General features: G+C 34.7%; 1 protein-coding gene across 2 annotated transcripts in view; it reads right to left on the reverse strand.

Annotated features, from left to right (window-relative positions):
• The window catches only part of LOC306848176 (TBC1 domain family member 22B-like), a gene marked incomplete at its 5' end in the record, with an annotated part of 48,722 nt that extends 38,635 nt beyond the window's left edge, over positions 1-10,087 (reverse strand). The window contains 2 exons of one of the 2 annotated variants that reach the window (XM_079382563.1): positions 3,648-3,997; positions 10,032-10,087. In XM_079382563.1, the coding sequence (XP_079238689.1) occupies positions 3,648-3,997; positions 10,032-10,087 (406 nt within the window). Of the gene's footprint in view, positions 1-3,647; positions 3,998-4,266; positions 4,403-10,031 lie in introns of those variants that run through there. The other variant, XM_079382564.1, reaches the window with a different exon arrangement.
• Between the last annotated feature and the right edge of the window lie 12,779 nt (positions 10,088-22,866).

Genomic DNA, 22,866 nt, shown 5'->3' on the forward strand with positions numbered 1-22,866 from the left:
TTTTTTATCTTTACAGAGATACCAAATGATTGGATGTTTCACCATGACCATTCCCTCTCCTTGGTCTTTAAAAATGGCAGACATTAATTTAGTGATCAAGTGTAACACGCTTATGGAAATATGATAATATTTTGTAATTATCCTTTAAATCTGACAAATTTTCTAATTGTTTGTCATAAATCAACATCTCAGGAAAATGTTATGGGGTTTCAAATCAAAATATGACCTTCTGTTATGAAACATGACATCTATTTCATACGTGTCCACTGTAGAGGACACCATGATTTAAAGCAGGTTTATTACACATTTTGGGAGACAAAAAATTATATATCAATATTCCTATATTGATATATAATTATATATTAATATTCCTATATTAAATATTATATATTATGACAATCTTGCTAATTATTACTCCCATTATTGCACTTATTTGTTAATTCTATGTTGCCCCAAAAACACATTAAAATGCTAATTAGATCCAGTTTATAGAGCCATAGTATATCATAGAAAAACTAGTTTACGGCCATTGTACACACATTTTGCATAAAAAAAAAAGTTTTTTAAAATATCTTTCATGATATATATATATATATATATATATACACACATACATATATATATATATATATATATATATATATATATATATATATATATATATATATATATATATACACACACATACATATATATACATACATATATATATACACACATATATATACACACATATATACATATATATATATACACACACATATACAGTCCCCTCTAAAAGTATTGGAACAGTAAAGACAAAATTGCTCTGTTGGCTGTGGAGTCAAGACATTTACAAATATGATTAAAAGATGAATATGAGACAAAACTACAGAATATCACATTTTATTATTAGCCGTTTCAACACATACATGTTTTACCAAATAAAAAGAACAGCACTTTTAGAGTCCATCCCACTCATTGATGTGAGCATAAGTATTGGGACAGTTGAACATAAGGCAGATATAAAATATTAAAAGCTCACAGCAGTGAGTCTGTGACCCATAGACATCACCAGACTCTTGGTCTCATCCTTTGAAATACTTTTCCCAGCCTTTAATGCAGCCAATTCCAATTGTTGCTTGTTTTGGGGAGTTTCTGCCTTTACTCTCCTCTTCAGCTGGTGAAATTCATGTTCAATCAGATTTAAATCTGGAGATTGACTTGGGCAATCTAAGGCTTGCCATTCCTTTGCCCTTATAAATTCCTTGACTGAACTGGCAGGATGTCTTGGGTCATTGTCCTGATGCAATATGAAGCACTTCCCAATGAATCTGGTGGCATTTTCTTGAATATTGGTAGGAAAGATGGTTTTGTACCCTTCCAAATTCATTCTGCTACTGTCATCATACATTAAGTCATCAGTAAAGGCCTGTTCCAGAGGCAGCCATGCATGCCCATGCCATGACACCACCTCCACCATGCTTTACAGAAGAGGCTGTATGCTTGGGATCATTTGCAGTTCCATTTTTTCTCCATATTTTTGCTTTCCCATCACTTAGATAAAGGTTCATCTTTGTCTCATCGATTCATAAACAGTTCCAAAACTCTTCTGGCTCACCTTTGTGCTTTTTTGCAAACTCTAATCTTGCCTTTCTATTTTTGGTGCTGGTCAGAGGTTTGCATCTTGCTGTGTAGCATCTGTAATTCTGTGTCAAAGTCTCCTGAGGACAGTAGATTGTCAGAGCATCACCGCAGCTTTCAGGAAGTTGTTGGTGATTTTACAGATACGTCTTTTAGGGTTCATTTTCACAGCTTTTATGATTTGTCTGTCATCAACTACAGTTGTTTTCTCAGCCGATTAGGTAGTTGTTGGTTGCTGGTGTCGCTGGTGGTTTCCAAACTCTTGATTTCTCCATGCCCTTTGTTTTTGCTATAGCTCTAATTGACTTCCTCTTTTCTTTTAGCATTCAAATGTCTTGCTTTTCTCTCAAAGTCAGCTCCCTCATCTTCATCCTGGTTTGTGTGTCATCATCGATTGCAAGATTCAGAATACAGAAGTAATGGATATAACTGATACGACACATTCCCTGCTTTTAATATCTGAAGAATTAATGCAACAGGACACAGCTGATCACTTAGAAAGACCTGTGAGGCAACTGTTCCAATAATTATGCTCACATCAGATAGAGGGATGAAACTCTAAAAGCCACAGCCAACAGAGCAATTTTGTTTTTACTGTTCCAATACTTTTGGAGGGCACTGTATATGTATATATATATATATATATATATATATATATATATATATATATATATATATATATATATATATATATATATATATACACAGTGTGTGCAGAATTATTAGGTTGATTAAATATTAAGTTGATATTCTGGTCATATTCTTTTTTCCAAGAACATTTTACCAATTCCAAACCCCATCAATCTTAATAACTACTATTGATTTTGTATTTAATCATTTATAAGTGATATATAATTGTCCATGAAGGCTGAAAGTCAAAATCTCTTTATTTCAGGTGTGCAGAATTATTAGGCAGGTTTTCTTTTACAGATAAAACGAGCCAAAAAAGAGATTGAACTCAAGAATAAAAGTAAAACAATTATTAAATGCCCATGAGAAGGATGCAATACTAATGCAATAATAGAATTAGTAAAGTTAAGGCATGACCACTGGGCAGCGAAATGCTCATTGGGTCTGCACAGTCAGAAAAAACAGTTGGACAAGAAAAGACACGTTAACTGCAAAATAATTAAGAATTAATGAGAAGAATTAGGTGAGAAACCCTAATTTATCTTCCAGAATCTGGCAGCAAGTTTTAGGAGCTCATTTTTAATCAATCCTGCAAGAAAAAATGAGCTCCCAAAACTTACTGCCAAATTCTGTAAGATAAATTCTTCAAACAGTGACACAAGAGGATGCGATGCTGGTCCTTCAAGAGTCACTCAACTTATCTGTCCATAAAGCCTATAAAAATAATCAGTCTTCATGTATTTCACAACACTTCACCATGTTATTCTTATTAAGTAAGGGCCATTTTAAAGTATTTTTTACCCAAGCAAAATCTCTGAGAACCTGACACATTGCACTTGTGGAGACTCCAGAAAGGTTGCAGTTCTGGAAAATGATGGTGCTGAAGACTAAATGGTTTCTCACCTAATTCTCCTCATTAATTCTAAATTCTTTTGCAGTTAATGTGTCTTTTCGTCTCCACCTGTTTTTTTCTGACTGTGCTGACCCAATGAGCATTTTGCTGCCCAATGGTCATGCCTTAACTTTGCTATTTCTATTATTGCATTAGTATTGCATGCACACATATACATATATATATGTATTTTAGTCAAATAGACAAATGACTCTTGGTCATTTTGCAAGGCAAATTTTCAATAGATGATTCTAACTTTTCAGATAAGGGTAGGAAATACAAGTAACATTTTGGCCATGTCTAACCTTTAAATAAAGCTAACTTGGTGCAGTCTCTGAATGGATGATCAAAAACTAATTTATACAACCATACAAGCCATGCAGCAAACAGTAATTAGGTAATGACGGGACTTTTTAAGATTAAAAGTAGGTGGAAAAAACCCACGTCTGATTGATGGTTTTATATCTTCTTACAAGCTTAAAAACAACAGCTACCAGCATACCTGCATTAACATTCAGCTGGGCATAGCTGCTGGACTTTACCACCCTGCCATTGGCTGGACCACTTTCTATATCCAGTCGATCTTGATTGGGGCTTGTGCTGATTGGTCTGTCCAATGAGTGGGGCAGTGGCTCTGTGTCTTCTGGGGTTTTGATGATTTTGAGGCAGGGTGTTTGAGGCATGGATCGTGATTGGACGGGTGAAGATGAGGGATGTTTAAGACTAAATATATCGTCATCCTCTTCATCATCAATGTCCCATGCATCATTGGTGCTCCGAGCAAATTCATGGAAAGTGGAAGGTTTTTTGGATTTGGTGTTCACACTGCTGGCCTTCGGAGCATCCTTTAATCTGTAGGGAAACAAATAAAGAGGTTTTTGAAAATGGCAATATTGCCCACAGTCTATAACATATGAACTGGTTACAGTTAGAAAGGATAAAGCAAGACAAATAAAAAAATAAAAAGTTGCAAATGTTTTATGCACTCAAACATGTTCAGAAGAATTCGGACCACAACTGAAAGGCAGAAAACATGAATGAAAAGAGTAAATGCACAAATAACTGAAAAAACAAATGGCTGATTTGCACGCAGACAGTTGACAGCTAGCAGCAGCACTTACGGACGGTGTCTGCGTGGGTCCAGAGGAGGGTGCTGTGCTCCATACACTGGCTGTAAGCTAAGAGAAAGAAAAGCTGATGTGTGCTTTGAGAATCAGAAACAGGACTGGGTAGTGGTGAGCAATATGACCAAAATCTTATATTATGAAATGAGTAATTTTATTTCACGGTATCAATATTTATCACAATATCATTAGTTTTGCTTTAAATAAGGTCTTCATGTTATAAATGTTTTTGATACCATAACAATTTCATAATTATTGTAACCAGTGTAAACATCACAAAAAATAATACTAGCCAAAATGTAAAAAAAGCTCATTGAAGACAAGTAAACAGTCAGCGATTAAATAAGAATAAGAAACTAATTACAAAGCACTAGGACAAAAAAACTAGAACAAATAAATAAGAAATGCTACATAAAGTAATCAAAAATTCTCAGCTATTTGCTTTCACTTAAGACTTAGAGCTACTGTGTTTACAAGGATACTTGCATAGACGGTATTTTGACACACGCAAGTGTATGGTTAGAGCACGTGGGAAGTCGTGGCCTAATGGTTAGAGAGTTGGACTCGTAATCCAAAGGTTGCGGGTTCGCGTCTCGGGCCGGCAGGGATTGTAGGTGGGGGGAGTGAATGTCCAGCGCTCTCTCCACCCTCAATACCACGACTGAGGTGCCCTTGAGCAAGGCACCGAACCCCCAACTGCTCCCTGGGCGCCGCAGCATAAATGACTGCCCACTGCTCCGGGTGTGTATTCACGGTGTGTGTGTGTTCACTGCTGTGTGTGTGTGTGCACGTTGGATGGGTTAAATGCTCTCAGGCAAATACATCTCAGACAAATGAGTTCTCTTTCGCTGCCGATTGCATTTCAACAGCTTAAAACCTCTTGTTTTTAAACCGCAAATGCTTAAAAACATGCAAACGATAAGTTTTCTTGACTGCGTAGGACAGCAACATCACGTGAGCGTGTACGTTAACCACGATAGAGACGATAGACGAAAATCTCTAATGGCTGACAGAATTCTAATTGTGTGGTATATCGCCCCCTAGGACTGGGTGATCCTAACATTTTCTGCCTTATCATATGGCATAGTAACTGATATAAATCTCAATATTAACATATTAACAATCTCATGCTGTTCCAAAACCGCATGACTTTTCCTCTTCTATGGAATAAAAAAGGTAAACTTCTATGGAATATCCTGGCCAATTTTCCATATAATGAAAGGCTGACTGGGAACATCAACCTTTAAAATGAGACAAAAGGGATCATAAAACTATAACAAAGCTTTAAATCAGAGATGCTATCAAAACATTTCTTTGCCCTCATACTTCTGAGTCACAAGACAAGGAGGGATAGTGAAACTAAGTTAATGACACAGCTGTGTTCATGACAGAATACTACGCATTCCACATAATATAACCCAAGCAACAGTTTCAGATAGTACATTACATACACTAACAAAAATGTAACAGTATGTTGTTGTTTTTGCTTTTGGAAAGAAATGCTATTTTTATTCACAAGGATTAAAATAGTAAATAAATAAATACATACATTACATTTTATTATAAATATTAAGCCAATTAAAAAAAAAAAATAACTGTATTTTTATTCAAATAAACATAGCTTTGGTAAGCATTAGACCTAGAGACTTATTTTTTTAACATTACAAATAAATCTTGCTGATTTAAAACTTTTGAACATTAGTTAGGGTTAAGTTAAAGGTTAAGAGTGGTGTAGACATTTAATGTAACAGAGCACAAATCATAGCAGTCAAACAGAAATGGAAGGTCAAGTTAAATACAATGTATTATGAGATACAGAGTGAAAATAATCTGCAAATAATCGGTCATCTTGGTATGCAATGCATACATAAAAGTTGCATACTATGAACAGAATATAATGCATACTACAGAAACAGTAAGAGTAGTATTGCATTATGCTATTCTAAACATAGCCTCTAGAAAAAAGTAACAACCAAATAAAAGTTGCATTAAAATCATTGTGACATCCATAATGCTGCTTAACTGTATACAGCAAATATACTCTGAATATTCAATACATCCCCCGGCCCTAGTCAGAAACCCACAGCGAAAAACAAAAATCTGGAGATGCAGTGGTAGTTTAAAACAATTCCAGAGCAGGAGGATAGACCTGCTGTGCTTAGTGACAGCAAAAAATACATCTCAAATTAAAAGCCAAGCACACTGCTGGGCCCTCCACATTACTAAAACATATAAATATAAATCTCTATAATATCAGAGGCTATCGTGAGTTACTGTGCAATATCCTGCATAATGGTGAGACAAGTCCAAACATTGCAATGCTAAGCAGAATTTTTACGGGCAACACAGGGCCATAGGTGTGGTCATATTGTTGAAAGGAAAATTAACAGTATGGTTGTTACAAGGCCCTTTTCTGGTGAAATCAACACAATACTAAAGGCATTATGTGCAAATGGGACCACAGAATCGCTGGAAAAAACACAATGCACACAGCTGAAATACAACTTATCAATTTGCATGCAAGCAGAAAATAAAAGGTAAATTACTTCCAGATATGCAAGCAAGCTGTTCGCATTTGCATTAAATATTGGGCTGTGAGCGAGGAGTGTGTTTGAGTATGCGAGCAGTTTGCTGGAGGGCAGCGTTATCTTAAACGTGTGCTATACACACACAGATGACTTTTCCACGCTATAATCTACATACAAAAGCTAACAGAGTGGGAAAACTGTCAATGTAATTAATCATTTCCATTGAGAATGTCATTAACTTGCTATTATAATGGATTAAACAAGTCTATAATTCAGTTATCAACTAATATGAATGTGAATGAACACCTTTTTGTGTGCCTTTCTACAACTGTAGCCCATATCATTTTACTAGGATGATGACACCACGGTTGTCTGGAAGCACCTAGTGTCACTTTTGCATGCTCTGTCCCTTCTGTTAAATGAGATAAACGGTGGGAAAGTGGCCACACCTCTCGTCCACTCATATTACAGAGGGATCACACCCACTGCGCGTCCTCCAACTGCTGCTGATTCACCTGAACAAGCAACTGAAACGGTCTGGAATCACAACCACACCCAAACAAACGGCTCCACCTGTTCATCTTTCCCATCACAGAGGGGAATCCCATCCATTTCTAACATCATCTTCATTGTGTTCTGCTCATAATACAGCAATTTCTGAAGATATGAGACCACGAAAACTGTAGTAATGTATCAAACATATCAGTTCTTCGTCTCTTAAAATTGATAAAAAGAGGATTATTTCCAAAATCAGCAGGAACCTTTGTCAATGTATAAGCCATTAAAGTTCAGAAATTAGTCAAACAAATACATTTTATACAGTTCATTAAAAAATGACAAATACATGTATAATGTCCAAAATTACTTCTATTTAAAATAAATGCAGTTCTTTTGAACTTCATCAAGGAATCCTGGAGAAAAAAAAAAATCTGTATATATATATATATATAAGAAAGGTTTCTTGAGCAGCAAATTAGATCTTATTCAGGTTAGATGCCATATTGCAACGGATGAACTCGAGGCTGGAAGAGACATGCTTACAGTCTTTACAATAGCACACACTATATAAAGGTCATAGATTGTGTAATTTTCACTCACAATTTATAAAACTGCTTTATAGAGAGGTGTCTACTGATATATATGTGAATTGACTGATATATATATATATATTTTTTTAACAACTTAACTTTAACATATATTTTAATTAGTGCTGTCAAAAGATTAATCGTGATTCAAAATAAAAGTTTTTGTTTACATAGTGTGTGTGTGCACTGTGTATATTTATTATGTATACATAAATACACACACATACAGTATATGTTTTGAAAATATTTACATGTATTTACATGTATATATTTATATTATATATAAATATATTTAATGTACAAATCTAACATATTTTACTTAAAAATAACATGCATGTGTGTGTATTTATATATACATAATAAATGTACACAGTATGCACACATATATTCTGTAAACAAAAACTTTTATTTTGGATGCGATTAATCGCGATTAATCGGTTGACAGCACTAATTAAAATACACATTTAAAAAAAAATTAAAATAATATTTCACAATATAATCGATTCTATTATATTGAGCACCAAATCAGTACAATTACATAATGATTTCTGAAGAATCATGTGACTCATGACTCGTGGCTGCTGTATTTTACAAATACAGTTTTAAAATAAGCCAAAATAGAAAAAAGTTATTTTAAAGGGATTGCCTAGTTCACTAAAAAAATAAAAAATCTGTCATCATTTACTCACCCTTATGTTGTTCCAAACCTGTATGAGTTTCTTTTTTATGTTAAATGGTCCTCATTTAATGTTGAAGGCCCCCATTGACTAAATAACCATTCCTTTAAACTGTAATCATAACGGCTCTTAACTGTATTTTGCCTTGGTGAAAAATCTTATTTTTCAGAAACATAAATGATCTAACTGACATTAAGCTTTGGAATGGTCAAAAATGCCACATGCCAAAAAAAGAAAAAAGGATACACTTTAAGCATAGCACAGATTGTGTGCATAAAACGCATAAGATAAAGTAAAAGAGGCTGAAAAAGAGGTAAGGAAAAAAAACAAGATCTAAGACTGAAGCCAATGGCAATTTAACAACATAAAAACCTATTGGCAATAACTTCTTATCTAGATAATACAGAGGTAATATTGAGATAACAGCAAACGATCTGGAACTACAAGGATCTTTAACTACAACTGAGGCCATCTTAAAAATAAATATATGTGTTTAATGTGGTTAATTTAAACTAGTAGATAAAAAACAAAACACTATTTTTTCAACAAAATGGTTGGAAATCAATATTCCCCCATAAAAAAGTAATAAAAAAATACCCCTGAAAATCAATTCCATCATGTGTCTGCTGTACACCAACAGTAGCAGCACATCTTCCACACTGACTGCACGAGAGTTCCGCTTTTGCAAGATTATGCAAGGCCTGACATAAAATCTGATCTACAGGAAACTGTCCAGTCATCACAAGCTTGCGTTCGCAGTCAGATGAACTGATTCTGTCAGTGACCATGAAAATCCAAACAACCCGCAATGAAGCACACTCAGCAAACTCTCTCTCCACACTAAACAAAAGGCCCAGGAAGGACAAATTGGACCAACCTCCACGTCTGCTTTAAGAGGTTCAATTACTATTTAATTAAATACCGTCTAGAAAACAACCAAAGCAATGCATATGCAGGTAGTTGTGCTTCCTTTACAAAAATTACCATGGCAAGCACTGATTAGTACATAGATAGCATTGCATAGTTAGTCCAGTTACTGTAACATCATAACAAATTATTATGAAATCATACAGTGCAAGAAGCTTTATGTCTATGATTAAAATTGCAGCTAAAACCCAAGTTACCACAGTTTTATAGTAGCAAAAATAAGTGATAACTATGGTTACCATGTTAGTAAGGGTTGATATAAACCAACACTAAATTCGTTACCACATGGCCACAAATGGAGACCACAACATCATAATATGCATAAATAATCTTAAATTTGATCTTTACAACATGAGCAAAAACGCAACATACGTCCAGAACAGCCATGCTGTCAAAATAGACAGCTTTCTATGTTTTGACACACAGCCACGGTGTCTAGTAAACAAAGCAGCTGGTCAGAGTCGATACATTAATATAAAATGATTTCTGAGTACAAAAGAACACACTTAAACTATTTCAAAGAGGAAATAAGTGATTAAACTCACCTTCCGGGAACCTTTGGGTTTCTCCGCCAGAAATGAATCCTGTTGTCGGTGGCCATGGCGAGAGGACGCCCAATTTCACGCTCAAACAGCCATGAAAGCGAACCCCACACCGTCAACCGACAAGTGCAGATTTCCAACGGCGAAAACGATGTTATTAGTTGTATTGCCGCATGTGTCTTACTTTGTTTTGATTAGTTACTGCGGGTATTTTGCCAACACTGAATGTGCCTACAGCGCTTCTGGATGGACGTCGCCATCTTGGAGGTGCGTGAGGTCGCGCTGTGATTGGTTGAAATGACTAACAGGTGCATGGGAGCGGACCAATGGGGTTTGAGATTTATTAGACGGAGACGCGTATTTTAGCTTTACTTTGATCTCTACAACACCTACATTATTTGAAACCGTGTTTACTATAATATACAGAGCAATACTGTGGAACATAACGGTGCAATACAGAAGATACAGAAAAAAATATTACTGCATAAATTGTGCGTAAAAGAATTCTTGCATTCCAAAAGCTCCACAAAATCCTGCAACTAAATGTCCAAACCTTAACATCGCCCCTCCTTTGAGGGTTGTTTGTATTTCTCGTTATTGCAAATTATTATCCTCATTATATTGCCGCAATACAGATATGATAAATCATCCTATTAGGAAAAATTGTTTGTTTGTTTGAAATCAGTACAACAAACAACACAATGATGAATAAATGCTTCACAAATTATGCCATTATTTATTTTCCCACATTAAAAGAAATGTGATTAATTATGTTTTTAACCATTATGTATTATAATGCATTGATGAAAGAGTCAATTCACAGTTCCCCAATTTGAACACTAGATGGAAGTAGTTACCCATAAATTTATGGCGCTCCTCTTAGATCTGAGTGAAATACTTGAAAGTAAAAGTTTCCTTTGCTATACTGAAGCCTGTTATTGCTGCAATGTTGATCTTTTTCTGAAATTACTATCTTACTATTCTTAATTAGATTTTTGCAAACTTATGTTTTTTGCGAAGACTGATCGTTTCATAGCATACGTTAAAAACATAACATTTTAACATTAATCTTTAAATATGTTGAAAAACTGATATTTTAAAGCTTTACCCCTCTGTTAAATCACAAAATTGGCCATATTTTCTTAGAATTGCAAAAAAAATTAGCTGCTTGATACTTTAATAACGTCTTGTTATGCATTGTGAAGTATATTGTAATAAATAAAATAGTAATTATATTTAAGTATATTGTTGCAAAATTAAAAGTAATATTAAAATCGATTGTGAACTGGATGCAGTAGCTATTAAGTGTTTCTATTATTAGATTGATTCTTAAATAATAAAACAAAATAACAGCTGCAGATGCATGAATAAAAAAAGCAAATATGCCTAAACAAACATCCTTAGCGGAAAGACATGACACTTCCTGTGAACTATAGATGGAAAATAAAGCGCTGCTCGTGATTCCTAGAACCTGTGGCCTCAGATAGCTTTTGCTATTGTTATTCTACAAGGGTCCTTAAAAGAGAAGAGCTTCCTGAACATTCATACAGTAACACTACTCTCAGCACACCGGGTTAATCAGGGTTCATTTACAAAAATCTGATAGGGAAGTGTTATGTTTCTGTAATGGCTGTGGTAAGGAGCGCTAAACGGTGTGAATGAGTTCACTCTGCTCGTGTGTTTGAGTTTGAGACCCTCCTGCTGAAGAATTGCCCCCTCATTAAAGCGCTTCCTCTGAGTTCATTCACACACACCACACATGAAACAAACAGATAAAAGGTCACGTTGCCCGTGTCCTTCAGGAAGCCATGGCATCTGTGGAATGCTGCTTTATTTTCCTCCTAATTCCCTTGTGTTTGGGGTTTTTGGTCGAGTGAGTGCAAAAGCGTGTGTGTTGTTGGTTCTTCAGTGCCACACACACCCAGAGTCGGGTTATCAAGTGCATGCACCAGTCGGTTCTGTCTCGTTGGTCAGCAGTCTTGAAAGACAATGTCCTGCTTCTGCAGCATGTATGTCACTCTTCTCCGAAGGGAAATAAGGAAAATCACCACATAAGCACTTCTAAGCCCACCCAGAGGAGAATGCTGTTACTCAGAGGTTGCTCTTTCATAGACTTAACTGAGATATAAAGAAATAACAGACGCAAATGAGACAATTGTTGACATATAGTGAGATTATTGAGCTATAAAATGATTGTGGACAGCACACTGCCCTACAAAGGTAAAACATATTTATACATGCTCACGTTTAGTCAACATTGAGTTATATGACCAAAATCATGTACATGTATAATCTGTCCCATGATAGATGGATTTGACTCAGATTTAGAGAAAAGATGACAAATCAAAAACTAAATTTTCCTCAGTTCTAGTATATTGGCGTAGTTAATGTAACTTGCTAATATAAATTTTTTGAGAAATGAGAGTTCTTTTTTTGTGTGCAAACTTTGAGTATCGGCGTGAGACAGTGTTATTTTAGTATTATTTATACACACTTTTACAGTGCTTATTTTATTTATATTTTATTTGGAATATTTTCAGTTTTCAGTGCTTTTGTCATTTTTAGTAGTTTCAGTTTTTGTTTATAGTTTTTTTTTTAAATATATCTTTAATTAATTTTCATTTAGTTCAATTTTTATAGGCTAATACAACTTCAACTTATTTATTTTAGTTAGTTGCCAATGCAGTATTTCTAATTTCCATTTAAGTTTGTTTTTCATCTAACATTTGCATTTAAATGTTTTTTTCAGCTTATTTCAGTTACTGAAAATAATTTGAATTATTTATTTATTTAACATTTTGATTTTTATTTTAGATTAAGTTTTAGTAAAATAATTATGTGCTTTTGTCATTTTATTAGTTTTAGTTTTTATATTTCTATATAGCTTTAATTATTATTTTTCCTCAGTTTTAGTTTTAGTCACTCTAGTGCTTCAAATTAAACTTATTTATTTCAGTTAGTTGCTAAGGCAATATTTCTTAAGTTTTTCATCTAATATTTGTTTTAATTTTATTTCAGCTTTATTTCAATTATTTTTTAATAATTTTACATATCATTTAACAATAGGGATGACAATATGAGATTGAAGTATTTTTATCAGGATACTTGAAAAAGTCTTAGTCTGCTCTCCATTTTAATCTCAATACTACCCAGGAGAAAAATATATAAAAATTAAATATCAACAATTTATTTATTTTAAGCAATAAACAATCATAATAAATAGAATAATTCCAAAAATATTAAAATCCCGCAAAATCCCTATTAAAACTGTGAATGCATCTGGATAAAGGCATCTGTCAGATGAGTAAATGTTCAACTCTTAAAGGGGTCCTATTATGCTTTTTCACTTTTGGAATTTTACTCCGTGTGTAGTGTGTATGTTTGGGCATAAAAAGATCTACAAAGTTACAAATCTCAAAGTCCACGCCAAAGGGATATATTTAATTTTTTAAAAATCCCTTTTCAAGAACTACAAAGAATGGCTCGTTTGGACTACAAAGTTGATTTGCTGTATTTGTGACATCACAAAAATAAATCCCGCCTACCGGAGTTCGAATAGGTGGGAGGGGAGAACGCTTGGTTGAGCACTGCACGTTTCAAAATCAAAACCCGGTGCGGGTGTTTTTATATCACTGTATTTCTGAAGGAAACCGACTGTGCGCAGAAAATTTTTGATGTCATTTTCATTTCATCTTGCATGTAATGTCTGATAAAGCAGCGTTTTTTGCTTTGTGTACAGCGTTACCGGGGAAACATCTATCTATCGACATCCTTTCAAAAATGTGATTTAACCAAAAAGCAAAAAACAATAACGTTACCACTTCAATATGTCTTGTAATATCCGTGCGTGCAAAGGTTGTGCACGATCCTCTTGTTCAATATTCTCGAGGTCTGAATTGATATACCAATATTGATGAACTTGATGTTTTGGCAAGGAGCGGAACAGTACTGAAACACCGTCTAAGCTGTTCGCCAATCACAATGCACTGGGACAGCTAACCAATCACAAAACATTTCGTTTTTCGGAAGGCGGGCCTTCATCAAACCCAGAACTAATCGAGCCGTTTGTGCCAGGCTGGGGAGAAAGGTTTTGTAATAATGTAAATTATGTGAAAAATAATGCGATTTTCGGACCACCAAGCATGAGAGCATGTTCTAGTACACCCCCAAAACAAAATCAAGACTATGTAAAAGAGCATAATAAGACCCCTATGATATTTCTATGATATTTCTTCCCTGGGCATTTACAGTCTACATAATACATACAAACCAACGTCATTGCATTTCAATGTGTTCTTTCATCCAGCTCTTGTAATCAATTATAACACGTCTGGAATCAATCTAAAACCTTCGCTGTACTCATTTCATCATCTTAATGAAATAATCTGAACTAAAGCAGATTCTTTTCTCCTCAATGAGTACATCTTGTTCAGGCCTGCCTGACACTTTGATATCGCCTTCCAGAAGGAGTGTGAACACAATAGCTCCATGCCAAGGACATAGTCTCCGTCTGCACCACCCACAGACTGAGGAGAGAGTTAGTCATTGACTCCATCCGACTCAAAGGGTGTGTGTGTGTGTCAGCTTAAGACTGAATGCCGCTCACAAGCGGCATGCTATACAAGAGGCCTGGTTGAGACTGGCACCGCCGGCGGATGCAAGCGGTAGGTCAGAGTGCAAGTGCAGGAAGTGGGTCAGAGAAGAGAGGAAGTAGGTCACAACGGCAGAACACTGACTGGAAGAGCAGAGGAACTGAGGAAAAACCGAAGCATCCTCCACCTCCTCTTCTGAGATGTGCTATATTTAAAACAATCATATGCGTGAATGAAGTAAAAAAAAAAAAAACTGGGGTCATTGCATCCCATCGGAAGGAGAAACACAAATGAGATCTCTTTCATATATTAGTCGCGTCTACTAGGCAGTGACGAGATTAAATGCAGAACAAATGGAGACTTTGAAGTGTCCTACTTTTCAAATTTTTCTCCTGAGAAAAAACACATTACATGTTAGAATGGTCCAGTTGGACCCAGCTGTAACTGCACCATTACGAGGGCAAAAAGCACATTCCTCCAATGATGGACATTAAAAAAGTAGCCAAGTAGTCTGATTTAAAAAAAAAAATTAAAAAAAAAAAGCAAGCGAAATATAAATCACAAATATTCCAATACATTTTAGTATGTCTTTTTATGCAAGTAAACTTTTACATAATTTTACATAAAGTAATGTTCAAATTTGTATGATATGAACTTTCTATTCATCAAAGAATCCTGAAAAAAACCAAAAAACGTCATCAAGGTTTTTACAAACAAAATAAGCAGCACCTGTGACACTGAAGACTGGAGTAATGATTCTGAAAATTCAGCTTTGCATCAAAAGAATAAAATACATTTGAAATTAAATTATATTTGAAAAAAGACCACAGTTGTTTTAAATTGCAATAATACTTCACAATATTACTGTTTTTACTGTATTTTTACAGTAAGTTTAAATAATTGTATATTTTAAATGAATGAATGAATAAATAAATAAATAAAATTATATTGTTTAATTTATTTCATGTAATTATTTTGTAATTGTAGTATGTATTTTTATATATAATATTTAGCATAAAATTTATATTTTTAAATTGACAAAATTGTTTGAATATAAAATGTATTTATCTTTAATTGCAATGTTTTTTAATAATGTGTTAATACACACACATACATGTGCATTACCCTCTGGGCATTCCAGGGTAAAAATCCCATTCTATTGCTACAAAGTTAGGTCAGCAGTTAAGTTGTCAGTTACCTCACACTTTACAGTCAACAGTGTTCTGAAGGGGTTGACTAAAATCATTCCCGGCAGGGTGATTTATGTGGTGGTTGAAGTAATCCTCATCTGAAGTAAGTTTGGATGAGAATATTGTGCAAGTGTGTAAATCTGTCAGGCACCATGTGGAAAGACGCCCACCATCATATGAAAAGAACACTCTGATCTGATGGCTTAATATTGTGCACGGTTTAGTCATGACTCCTGCATCGTTTACTCAAAGACACGCAGGCTAAAGTCCAGGACAATATTGCCAAAGATCTGTTTACTTTTATAATGGATGTTGTTTTATTATGCCATTTATTGCAACTGCATGATCAGAACTGCTGCTTCTTCATCAGCGTTCATGTGCTTTATCACGGAGGCTCTTAAATAATAGTGTGATGGTTTAAGAGTGACTGTGATTCAGTGCCATATGCCCTCCTCGTGCAGCTTCAGATGTTCTAGTGTTGTAACAATATGGCAGGAAATAGAAATTGTGCCCCAGTGCCCTTTGCCTCATAATGCCAGTATGGGAAGTGTGGCCTCATAATGGCCTCTTTAAAGCAGCTCTGTTTCAAAAGCTTCAGTGCCAGAGCTCATAACATCATCACGTGCCGCTCAGACCTGAGTGTTTACACAAGCACTTTGTTACCCACAAACCCACATGACCTACACGGACAGTGAATCACGATAGTAGGATACTATAGCCTTACGAATACTTGAATGTCATTAACTGCATTATATACATTGAAATGATTGTGTATGTATGCATTGTGATGAAATGAAAAGTTGTAAAGATGGAGAATGGTTTACTGTAAAACTTTTATAAACAGAACTATAAAATCTGATTTTGATCAATTAGTGATAAAATGCAGTTTTTTTTGTTCAATCAATGTGTTACTTGTTGTTTCTTTGTAATTATTACCAGTTGTGAAAATTGTCAAATTTTCAAGCGATTTCTAAGTAAAAACCATTTCAAAGTAAATCCTACACATTTTTTTTTTTTCAGTGTAGATATGACACTCAAACATTTATAAATGTAACTTAGGTATCCGCATACTTTTTGCGCCATTGTATTCTGACCATCACATGAACTCACGCAGCTTTATTATAGTCACACATCAGTATACAAGATGTCACAAAAACAAGAGCCACGTTTCCTAGAAACATTTGCATCATTGTGTACCCAAAACCTTGAAGAACTGCCGATGCATCACAAAGATGCTATTAATCCCTGATTTTGTGAAAATGTAAAGTGCAGCATGTAGCGTGAGTCCTTTCACATTAAAGTACCTGGTGTTTAATTTGTATAACAAAGCCATCTTGAATGTGGGAGGGAGATATGAGACGCAGCAGAGAAAAGAGGAAGAAGGTGCAAGTGTTCACTTGTCCATATCTGACTGATCACAAGCAGAGGAATGAGGAAGCGATACGAGGGTTTACGGGAAACCTGTTAGGAGGGGCTGATGGGAAGGCATGGTATGTATGAGGTCTTACAACAGATGTGCAAAAGGAAACTGTTTGTGTTTGTAAACTCTGATTGAGTTTTGTTTCTGTTGCATTATGAACTCTGTTATGAAACCTCTAGAACATTGCTGAAGTGTTTGAAATTCTGAAACATTTTGCAATATTTGTACCATTGTTGGATAATTTCCTAGTGTCATATATAATAAAATAAAATAAAAATAATTATAATAAGTAACATTGGTGTTGTATATTCACTTCTGAGGTCAAAGAAGAGGACTTTGTGCAAAATTGTTCCCTCCCTTCATTTTAATAAAATGAATAATTGCAACATTAATTAAAAAAAATAATTCAAATTAGTGCTGTCAAATGATTAATTGCGATTAATCGCATCAAATAAAAGTTTTTGTTCACATAATATATGTGCGTATATTTATTATGTATATACAAATACACACACATACAATATATATTTTGAAAATATTTACGTATATTTACATGTGTATATTTATATTCATATAACATATATTATATATAAATATATTTAATATGTAAGCATATTTTTCTTAAATATATAGATGCATGAATGTGTATTTATATATACACATAATAAATATACACAGTACACACACATATATTATGTAAATAATTTGGATGTGATTAATCGTGATTAATAATTTGACAGCACTAATTAAAATATAATTTTATATTATTTAATATAATAAAGTTATTAATTTAAATAAAGCTAATTTCTTAATTAAAGCAAATGATTAAATATAATTTAAAATATTTAAATAAAATAAATTTTTCATATGGTTCATTTTGGTGTTTATTAATGTTTGTTTGAAAGATTTTAGTTATGATTTTGTTATTCAAGATGACTTGATGTTCTAAAAAAACATTTCAATGTTTTCTTCATTTGGGAAATCATGAAAGCAATATTAAAATTTATTAAAAAATGATCAATTTCATGGGAGAAAAAGGAAAAAAATGAATTCAAAAATATTCTACAATATTTTGTCATGCAAAAAAAAAAAAAAGAAAAAAAAAAGTTTGGTCTCTGAGGTATCATTCATGTCTGTAGCACAAATTTGCAAGATGCACTCTAGTTTAATACTTAGGGTTAAGGGTTTGTTCAAATCTTTCATACCAAGTACGAGAAATAGGCAAGAACTTCAAAAAAAATAAAAATACTCCCAAATCTCAAATTCCCATTCATTCCAATGTATATCTCCAGTTTGCACGGATTCCACCCACCACAAGTCATTCTCCACCATGGGAACTGACTCCAGTGGAGTTCTCAAGTCACTCAAACTCCAGTGAGTAATATCTGTTGGGGAGGAGGACACACACGGAACTGTCCTCATAACTACATAAGCTTGTCCCGGCCCTCATATTTGTCCAAACTTGACTGCCCCCACACAGCTATTTACCAAAGAATGAATCACAAGAGGTTTGTCGACAGCCGCGTGTTTGCAGTTGCAGGTCGGGATATCGATTCCTGTGTTCTCCCAGTGTAGATGGACAGGAATGTTGCTGAGGTTTGCTCTCGGCTGATGACCTTTTGCTCAAACGGCTGATCTGTGATCAGCGCGCTGCAGTTCATTGCTGAGAGTCGAGTGAGTCACAGAGAAAGGAATGCTGGGTAGTCAAAGGAACCTGCTCGCAAAAGCTTGGGAGAAAGAACTTTAACAGGTAGAAACAGATTCTGATGAGAAAAAGAGTCTGGGTCATTCTCAGAGGCACATTCCTATCGAAGCAGCTCCAAAGAGTCCTGGAAACACAGGAAGAGCGGCCTGGAAGCAAACACTGAGCAATTCTTTAAAATACACACACACTTACTTCTTTAGAGCCTCACTGTGCATGCTAATGTGATGGATGACATTATCACCACAAATAAAAATACAACAGTCTTTTAAAACAGTCTGTAGTGCTATTTCACTGTAATATAGAATAATAAAAAATGTTAAAAGGGTGCCTCAATAAAGCTGAGGGGTTGCTAGCGGGTGTTGCTTTTCAGTTAGGAGGTCCAGGGCGGTTTCTAGCAGTTATTGTATTATTTATGTTTTTACCTTGAAATATCAGTTTCAAAATCATTCTGATGGTATGACTTCTAATATGGTGAACGGCCTCTGTTTCCCATGCTCTTCTCCAAATGTCTGTTCTGCATGGGAGTGAGCAAGTTTGATGAACGGATACAAAATTCCGCGAAAAGAGTGGATTCTTTACGGCAGCAACAAATGCACGTGAACAGCTGTCCACTGCAGTTGTATATTTACAGTATGACAGTAAATTCCAGTCACTTAAATCTAGGGGGCTCCGAAGACGCAAAATTATACAAAACTACCTACAGGTGCTTTAAATGATGAGTAAATATGTATATAAAATTACAAAAACTAATATAACAGAAAAATGAAACTGAACTAAAAGGGTACAATATTTTCATAACTATTATTAAAATAAACTAATGTTTTCAGTTTTAGATAGTCAGCATTTTAACAAGACAAAAAGGAGAAAGGAATAATGCAAACCTCATCTTAACAATACTAGATGTAATATGTGGTTGCCAGAGTGTTGCTGTGCAGTTATGAATGAATGCATGAATATAATAGGAAAACTGAAACTGAACTAAAATACATTTGCAGGCCTATATTTAAAATACATTTACAACATATCTAAAATAAAATAATGTTTTAGCTTTTAAAAAGTCTTTATTTTGCAAACAATACTTTTTAAGATGACTTAAAATGAAAATGTATTTATTAATATATTTATGTGTTGCTGTTTTTATTGAATTATTTATTTATGTTGCATTTATTTAAATATCAATGATTAAATAAATAAACAAACAGTTATAAAAACTAATACATCAGAAAAAATGTAACTGAACTCATTTAAATATACATAAAATAACAATGTTTTAGTAATAGTTTTAGGAAGTTTAAGTAATAGTTTAATTCAAAACTGTAATAAGCTCAGTTGCTCGGTGGTGTCTTGCTGGTCCAGGTCAAAAAAGAGAATATCTCTCAAGTCAAACATGAGCTGTCCATGCAAATTTGAACAGCACTTAAGTTTAATATTGCTATGCAGTTTCTGGCTAGTTTCTAAACCTAAAAACCCACCCCAAGTCACTATGATATTCTGATGTCTTGATCTGGCTTACATCACTCTATGCATGTTAAAAAAAAAAAAAAAAACTAAGTGTTTTGTTTAAAGTGTTTTGTTGTGTATAGCAAAAAGTAATGCCTGTCTTAACAAGAGCCACTAATGGTACAGAGAATGTCATGTTGCTTTAGTATCGCAGCTTTTGTGCAGACAATTATGCATGATTATTGTTCAGTTGAATATGGGATTATGGATCCAGCTGGGCACGTGAGCAAACAGGGTTTAATCAGACGGAGTCCACAATAACCTTGCCCAAATCACTGAGCCTGTGTGTGGCAGAAACTCTGACTCAATGGAACTAATTATCCAGGTGTAAGGAGTGTGAGCCAAACACAGACACACCTGCAGGTGCGGGAGAGATCTGAAACCGTCTGGGCCGTTTCTGAATGCGACAGCACGGTCTTATTAATATTCTCACTCTCATTTTCCTTTCGGCCGAGAGTTTCAGTGTTGTTCAGACTGTGTGTGTGTGTGTGTGGGAAGATTACTCAACAGATCCGGTTCTTTGAGAGGGAGGAGAATGTGCTTTGAGCCAGCTGGGTTTCTCTTTCCATTTCCCAGCAGTGTGAAAGAGCACGATGAGAAAGAGAGGGAGTGAACGGAATAGCAACTAGAACTCTTAACCCGAGTGAAGGAAAGTTCAGGGGCAGCTGAGATAATGTGTTTGATTATGACGATAATGTATGTTTCCAATCGTCAAGCTTCAAAAGGCTGGAAAATGCTGACTGATGTTTTGTTGGAAGAAATTCTTTCAATTTCTATTTAAACACATTTTGCATTTCCCACACACTTTAAATAATGTTGTTGTTTTTCATCCTGATCTGGCCTCTATATATGACTTTGGGTGGTGCAACTTAATTCATTCAGGTCAGTTGAGTATATTTATATGATATATTTTAGGTTACCGGACACATTTTTACATTAGGAAATTCAATTTTTAGTTTCTATAAACAAAAGAACACAGATTGTTTTGAACTGGTGGTGGTGCTATAGAGTAAGTCCTAGAGACCCCAGATTTGGTCAGATTGTTATTTAAGACATCCTCTATAATTGTGCCAAATTTGATCATTTTCAGTTCTGTAGACTGCCATGGACTCCCATGGCTGAGGAATAAGCAGAAGAAGAAAAGTGCACAAATGCTAGATTTAAAATAAAATAAAATAAAACAGTCTGCTATTAGATTACACGTGTCTCCTATTGAGTTTCAGAAGAGATCTCAATGATGTCCAAACAGCAGCTCTGTGAAATGGTCAGTGAAGTTTTTAGCGCTATAGACCCTTTTCACCTTTCTGAGCTTCTCAGAAGCAGACGTCATCATAGTAAACTTCTATAAATAGTGTTGCACAGTTTTTTTTTGCATTCTCATTTGTCCCAACAGCATAAGAAACCAATAGCGTTTCTAAAACTTTTCAAAAGAGGAAAAATGTTGAGAGATTGATTATGTTGGTTTCTTTATTGAGAAAAAAACAAATCTCAGCAATGTCTCAAACAGATTCTAAATCTACTAGTCAGGGATCTCAGAACAAAAACTATATTCCAAGACCAAGTCATCTGAGCTGATTTCTACATTAATTTAACACCAATATACTCTTACTGTACGTCATTTGTGGCTATTTTTGTTCCTCCTTAGAAATCCAAAGAGAAACTTCTGAAACAAAGTTCATACATGTATATCTCAGCAATGAAAGAGAAACTTCTGAACAATAAAATATTCCTCTGGGTGTATTGTGGAAAACGATAAAAATATAAATGTGATTATGAATTCCGTCCTACTTAAAAATATGACAGATGTTGCATACAAGCGCTATAAATAAATACATCACCGGTCAAACATAAAACACACTGACGGTGACACAATATGCTTATTTGAGGATTTTTCAAGAGAGGAGATTTTCAGCTCGGATTTGTAAATATTCAGATATTGTACAGAGCATTTGCTCGGAAACTTATGCATGTTTGTAGTGTTTTGTGGTGATTACACAACAGCAGCAGGGATGATTCAGCAGTCAAATGTTCGCTCATAGATTCCAGCCGTGCAAATTCTTGCAGCTATTTGACTCTCATTTTAAAACCAGTTTGCATGCTAGACTCTCACCTGCATCCTTTGACTTCCATTTATCAAACTGAGGAACTAAGTCTTCCCGCAGTCACACTGGGAGTTTCACTCTCACAATAGGTTCCTATTAGCACCAAAAAGGGTTTTACAGCCTGATGCCATAGAAGAACCTTTTTGAAATTATTGAACATTATTCCAAGAAAAGAAAAGGAAACATTTTTCAACAAAGCCTAAGAACTTTGAAGTGTACCAACCTCTGAAATGAATTTCCTTATCAGCTGGGCCACAAAGGCCATTAAAGGGATAGTTCACCCAAAAATGTAAATTTAGTAGTGCTGTCAAACGATTAATCACATCCAA

This window comes from Barbus barbus (genome assembly GCF_936440315.1).
Source record: "Barbus barbus genome assembly, chromosome: 28".
In the NCBI taxonomy this organism is placed as follows: Eukaryota; Metazoa; Chordata; class Actinopteri; order Cypriniformes; family Cyprinidae; genus Barbus; species Barbus barbus.